Genomic DNA, 6,843 nt, shown 5'->3' with positions numbered 1-6,843 from the left:
CGCCCGGGGCGGGCAAGGCTCCTCTTGTCCTCCCGCGAGGATCACTTCCACCCGCTTCTGAGAGGACGGCGTCCGAGTCTCCACAAAACCTGCTCGTAAACTTTTCCCAGGTGGTGGTCCGCTGTTGCGGGCTTTAAAACGCCGGATGTAGACTCGAGGTTTGGGCTTTCAGTCTCGGAGAGCTGTTTTGCTCCCTTGTATTTTTATTTTTTGCGCTATCAGGTTGCATCACTTAGGGAGTCTCCATTTGTGCGATAGAGGGCTAAGCCCCTCCTCTCACCTAGCTTTGTACACGCCGCTCCTCAGTTTGCAGCAGCAGGTGTTCTTTGTCACTTTAAGCAACCTTTTCTCGCCCTCAGTGCCCAGATGGGGCTGCTTAAGTCTACAAGGCAAATCGTGCAGAAGGCGCTTGTCTCACCTCCACAGGTTCCATACAAGCTCCTGCTGGTCCCAGTCACTCTAAGCTGCGCCCCCACCTCCCACGTGTGTGTGTGTGTGAAGGGCCAGACGGGACGTGGCGACCCCTCGGGGGAGGGACGGCTGACCGTGACTTTCGCGCCCTTAGGGATAGCCGAGCCTCTGCAGACGGGGGCTGCTGAGCTCCCACTCCTCTTCCCAAAAGCTTTGCAACTGAAGGCGCCCGGCTGGCAGAGATGTTTGGAGAAACGATGGCGCTCCGCGGCCTTTCTCCCAGCCAGGGGACTAACACTGGCTTCCCCGTGGCCAGACTCGAGGCGCGGGGGCCCCGGCCCTTCCCGTCGGGAAGACGAGCGGGTAGGAATCGGGACGTCTAGCTGGATGGGGGCCAGCTTCGGCCCGAGCGACTCACCCCTCAGCCATGGGGTGCCGGGCGCGCCTGGCCTCCCCGCCCGGCACTGGGCGCGGCGGGCTGTAGCTCTCAATGCAGGTTCGCGCCCTCGGTGCTGGAGAGGGCGCGTTGCCATGACAACGGCCACCGTGGCGCGCGCCCGGGCACGGTGCCCCCAGGCGCGCGCAGCCTTCCCCCCTCCCGACCCACCCCGTGGCTGAGCGCAGCCCCCCCCTCCCGCCCCCGGCTGTGGGAAGGGGCCGGGCCAGCCTCCTGACGTCGGTGCGGGGCTCGGAAGATGGCTGCAGAGCCCAGCACCGGGCAGTGGCTGCGGCGGCGGCGGCGGCGGCGGGCGGGGAGCGCGGCGGGCGGGGGCTCCTCCTGGCGCTTGGGGCGCTGAGCCGAGAGGCGCGGAGGCAGCGAGGGCGCGTGGGGGTCTTAGGCGGCAGCTGGGCATCACCTCCCAGTCAGCCGCCGCACGATGGGCAGCTCGGAGGACGCAGTCAAAGAGAAACTGCTGTGGAACGTGAAAAAGGAGGTAAAGTCGGGGTACGGACCCCCGGGGGCTCGCGTCCCTGTCCGCAAGGCCCAAGGGACAGAAAGATCTGCGCCCATTCCGGGGCGCGGGCGCTCGCTGGCCTTGGGCGGGGGCGGGGTCCTGGACTGGTTTGCGGTTTCCGCCCCACTCCTGGATCTGGGGGCAGCTCTCCTCGGCCCCAGGGGCTAGGCCGGCGCCTCAGGGTTAGTTTGCTCCGCGATCCCGCAGCTCCCCGCCTTGTGAAGGCGGCAGCTCTGGGAGACCGAGGTCGGGGGAGGGGTGGCGGCAATTTCTGGAGAACCCGAGCTGCCCATTCATTGCCCGCGCCGCCTGAGGAGGGGGCGGGGCCCTTCGCAGGCCTCCTAGAGCGCTAAACGGGTGACTTGGGGGTTTAGCTCCGGTTTGCCCTACACCCCATTCAGTTATCTTTCTGGGAACCGAGTCTTGGCTGCAGGAGGGTTCGCCGCACACCTCACTGCTTCTCACTCCACGCCCACCTCCCTACCCAGAGGCCAGGGGGTGTTTTGAGAATGGTTTTTAAGACTCAAGATTATTTTCCTCTTTTGAGGAGTACCCCCGCCCACATCAGAAAGAGAAAAAAGTCCTTCTCTGTACTAATGTCCTTTACTTTGACCCTGCCCTAAAAGCCATTTCAATTTCATGGTGATGGGGGGGGGTGTGTCCATATGACTCACCCCCAAATGAGAGCTGGAGAGTTCAAACCCACAGAGTGGATTAGAATGGATTAGGTCTCTGGATGGAGCCACGAACTCCTCCCACCTACCTCTGTGTCTGCCAGATGTGTAAACTCGATGAGGGCAGGACACCCATCCGTTTTGTCCAGAGCTCTGTATCCGCATAGGCAGGCACTCAATGACTATTTGGTAAATAAATTTGCTGATCTTGGAGACTGCAAAGTCTGATGGGAATGCATAAACTTTGGGATAGTCTGCACCAGCTCTTTGTGACCTTGAATAAGTTACTTAACCTCTCTGAGTCTCAATTTCTTCATCTCTAAAATAAGGATAGTGATATTCACCTCATATATAAAAGTTTACCATATTGGTTCCTTTACCCTTTCCTAGAGTTTCAGGACTGGAGAAGACTCTGGGTTCTTATAAAATCCTGGAAGGCTCTAGATCGTTCTCCCACATTAATTATGGCCTGGCTATTGTGCCCTAACTTTTGTTTCCTTCCCTTCTGTTGGCAAAGAAGCCATCACCTTTTCCAACTGTGTGTGAGAAGCTCTATTGTGCCTTTGCTGTGAAGTGGCCAAGTGAGAGGTTTTTTAGGCCAGGAGTACATCAAATTAGAATTTAAGCCCCACCTCTGGTCTCCCCAAGGAAAAAAGAAATCTCAAATCTCAGTAATTATCCTCAGGAAACAAATAGTCTAGTGACAGAGACTTATATGAACAGTATAAACAAGAACAAAAATGTAGCCATACCCAAACTATGGGCAGATGTGCTAGGATTGTTGGTGTGTTCCAAATTTGGGGTTGGTCAGGGATGATGGGAAAGATTTGGGGGAAGGCAGTATTTAGAAGGCTGTCTGTACTACTCCCAGAATGATTCTTAGACAAATGTAAGAAATGTCCAGAATATGCCACAGCTATGTGTATTACCTGACAGGTTGACCCGCTCTGAACTCTTAGTTCCCTTCCCCCTTCAGCGCTTGATTTCAAGAGAAATAAAATCCTTTCTTGTCCTACAAGTAGGGACAGTGGGGGTAATTGTAGGCAAGTCTGGCCTTTCATAAAGGACTTGTAGTATAATTCTTTTTTTTTTTTTTTTGGCTGTGCTGCACAGCTTGTGGGATCTTAGTTCCCCCATCAGGGATTAAACCTGGGCCCCAGCAGTGAAAGCGCCGAGTCCTAACCACTGGACCGCCAGGGAATTCCCAGGGTATCTATAGGTCCTCCTAATCCAAAAATCTGCCCCAACAGCCTGCTTCAGATGCCTGTAGGTCTTTGAGCTGTGACATTATGCTCTGTTTAATGCAAAACCCCTTGGGAAGTAATCTAGGAAGGTTTTAATAGTTTAGAGTGCAGGCTCTATTTACAATAGCCAGGACATGGAAGCAACCTAAGTGTCCACTGACAGATGAATGGATAAAGAAGATGTGGCACATACATACAATGGAATATTACCCAGCCATAAAAAGAAACGAAACTGAGTTATTTGTAGTGAGGTGGATGGACCTAGAGTCTGTCATACAGAGTGAAGTAAGTCAGAGAGAGAAAAACAAATACCGTATGCTAACATATATATATGGAATCTAAAAAAAAAAAAAAAAAAAAGGTTCTGAAGAACCTAGGGGCAGGACAGGAATAAAGACGCAGACGTAGAGAATGGACTTGAGGACACGGGGAGGGGGAAGGGCAAGCTGGGACGAAGTGAGAGAGTGGCATGGACATATATACACTACCAAATGTAAAGTAGATAGCTAGTGGGAAGCAGCCACATAGCACAGGGAGATCAGCTCGGTGCTTTGTGACCACCTAGAGGGGTGGGAGGGAGACGCAAGAGGGAGGACATGTGGGGATATATGTATATGTATAGCTGATTCACTTTGGTATAAAGCAGGAACTAACACCACTGTAAAGCAATTATACTCCAATAAAGATGTTAAAAAAATAATAGAGTGCAGAATCGATCCGATCCCCCTTTACCTAACCGCTAACCATGAGCACTTTGCAGCAGGGAGGAGACTCCGGGTCCTTCCTCCCTCCTCCCCAGACTTCAGAAGCTCTACCACCCTCCAAACCAAAGTGAGGGCCTGGGGAGCAAGGGCAGCATCAGGACACTGGACACAGGACACTGTTCAAAGAACGGCAAAGGCTAGCTCTCCCAGAGCTTACTGTGTCTGTAAGATTTAACGTTGGGATTGAGGTAATCCATCCCCCTAATCTTCAGTATTAGTATTTGTCTCCTGGCAGGTTCCCCCAAGGCATCAAAAGTGCATGGTTTAAAAAAAAAAAAAAAAGTGCATGGTTTAAGTGTTGGGAGCAACTAGAACCTCATATACTCCTGCTGGGAGTGTAAATTGATACAACCACTTTGGAGAGCAACTTGGCAAAATCTAATAATATAGAATATACTCATCAGAAATTCCTTGCCTAAAAATATAAATCCAAAGAAATGAGCACCCGTGTTCACACAAAGACATGTCTAGAATGTTCACAGCAGCACTACCCATAATAGCCCCAGATTGGAAGCTACCCGAATGCCAGTCAACTGTGAGTTGTTCACACAATGGAGAATGAACAACGCACATCCATATACAACATGAACAGATCTCACAGTCACACCAAGGAGCAAAAGAAACCCAGTCACAAAAACTACACAGTGAGCCATTCCATCTATAAAAAGTACAAAACCCTGCAAAAGTGCTCTATGATGTTAGAAGTCAGGATAGTGGGTACCTTTGAGGGAAGTGGTGACTAGAAGGAAACATGGCAGAGTCTGGGGGTACTTTAGGGTGCTGGTCACGTTTTGTTTCTTGATCTGATGCTGGTTTCATAGGTGCGTTCAATTTGTGAAAATTCTTCAAGCTGTGTAATTATATATACCCTTCTCTATTTGTACATCAATTTTTTTAAATTAATTAATTAATTTATTTTTGGCTGCGTTGGGTCTCTGCTGCTGGGTGTGGGGTTTCTCCAGTTGCGGCAAGCGGGGGCCATCCCCCGCCGCCGTGTGCAGGCCTCTCACTACAGTGGCCCCCCCACTGCTGCGGAGCACGGGCTCCAGGCACGTGGGCCTCAGCAGCTGTGGCACACAGGCCATAGAGCGCAGGCTCAGCAGTTGTGGCGCCCGGGCCCAGTTGCGCCGCAGCATGTGGGATCCTCCCGGACCAGGGCCCGAGCCCGTGTCCCCCACACTGGCAGGCGGATTCCCAACCACTGTGCCACCAGGGAAGTCCCTGTATATCAATTTTAAAGTTTTTTTTTTTTTAAGTGCTTTCTAAAGAAGACTGTGACCGCTTACCTTACAAGGCATTCAGAAGCCTTTACATCCAGGTAGGAACCCAAACATAGGGCTTTACCTAGACAGAAAGAAGACTGGGCTTGTGAGCATGTGGGGAGTGTCCCTGAGGCCTAGATGGACGTACCCCTACCCTCAGAGAAGAGAGAAAAGGAGGGTCAGGTTGTTTATCTGGAGCCTGTACTGAAAGAGTTTGTCCCTAAAGGACAGTGTGTCTGCCCACAGGCCCTTCTGCAGCTAAGTACAAATGAGCAAATAGCATCCCACCCCTGTTCTCTATAGCAGGGCACTTCCTCCTGGGTTGGAATATCCGCACTGATTGATTGGTGGGTTTATAGCATCTTTTTTCCTGGTTGCCTTTCCAAGATGTTGGTGCTATCTGTACAGAAGAAACTTTGCTTCCCCACCCCTCCCTTTCCTATCATCTACTCTGCAGGTGTCTGAACCCAGACCAGGGGGGCAGAGCCAAGCCATTTACTTGCTCACAGGCCTTTGGTCAATCAATTAATCAATCAATCAATAACGATCCTGCCCATTTATTCACAGGTGAAGCAAATCATGGAGGAGGCTGTCACCAGGAAGTTTGTGCATGAAGATAGCAGCCACATCCTTACTCTGTGTGGTGAGTGAGTGACTGGGGGATAATGGGAGAGGGGTTTAAAAACTGAGGACACTATCTTGGGGCCAGGGAAAGATGAGTCCTCAAGTTTAGTAGTTCTCAAATCTGGCTGCAAGTCAGAATCAACTCAGAAGCTTATGAAAGGGATCTCTGGGTCCCATCCCAGGCCTACTGAATCAGGATCTCCAGGGCCCAAGAATCGACTATATATGTCTAGTTCCCAAGGACAGTAGTGCTCAAATTTTAGCATGCATCAGAGTCACCTGTAGGACTTGTTAAAACAGATTCCTGGGTCCCAACCCTGGAGTTTCTGATTCTAGTCTGTCTGGGGCAGTCCCAGGAATTTGCATTTCTAACAAGTTCACAGATGATGCTGATACTGGTGGTCCAGAGACCACACTTTAAGGGCCATTGTCCTAGGTAGTTGGGTTTGGGAACCACTGCTCTGGTTTATCTTTACATTAACTTTGGGGAAGGGTCTGTGCTTTTGGATGCTTTCTGTGCCACATCTATTTTCTTTTTCTTTCTTTCTTTTTTTTTCTTGCTGTACACGGGCCTCTCACTGTTGTGGCCTCTCCCGTTGCGGAGCACAGGCTCCGGACGCGCAGGCCCAGCGGCCATGGCCCACGAGCCTAGCCGCTTTGCAGCATGTGGGATCCTCCCAGACCGGGGCACGAACCCGTGTCTCCTGCATCGGCAGGCGGACTCTCAACCACTGCGCCACCAGGGAAGCCCCACATCTATTTTCTAATTAATCCCACCTGTGTTGCTCCAGCATCCCAACTATCCAAGCACTCGATTGCGTGCAAAACAACATGAGTGTAAAGGAGGGATAGCCAAGCCTTCCCACCTTAGAAAAGGAGAAAGTCTGTAATAAACCAATGCTTCTGCC

The 6,843-nt window shown here is 51.7% G+C and overlaps 1 protein-coding gene across 2 annotated transcripts in view; it reads left to right on the top strand.

The window, feature by feature from the left end:
* Nucleotides 1-1,101: 1,101 nt before the first annotated feature.
* The window catches only part of SGSM2 (small G protein signaling modulator 2), a 37,462-nt gene continuing 31,720 nt past the window's right edge, over nucleotides 1,102-6,843 (top strand). The window contains exons 1-2 of one of the 2 annotated variants that reach the window (XM_007454194.1): nucleotides 1,102-1,346; nucleotides 5,879-5,954. In XM_007454194.1, coding sequence (XP_007454256.1) covers nucleotides 1,290-1,346; nucleotides 5,879-5,954 — 133 coding nt within the window. In that variant the 5' untranslated portion in view covers nucleotides 1,102-1,289. The remainder of the gene's footprint in view (nucleotides 1,347-5,878; nucleotides 5,955-6,843) is intronic. The other variant, XM_007454195.1, reaches the window with a different exon arrangement.

Source organism: Lipotes vexillifer, unplaced genomic scaffold, assembly GCF_000442215.2.
Source record: "Lipotes vexillifer unplaced genomic scaffold, Lipotes_vexillifer_v1.1 scaffold680, whole genome shotgun sequence".
Taxonomy (NCBI): domain Eukaryota; kingdom Metazoa; phylum Chordata; class Mammalia; order Artiodactyla; family Lipotidae; genus Lipotes; species Lipotes vexillifer.
This window is presented reverse-complemented; position numbering and strand designations above follow the sequence as displayed.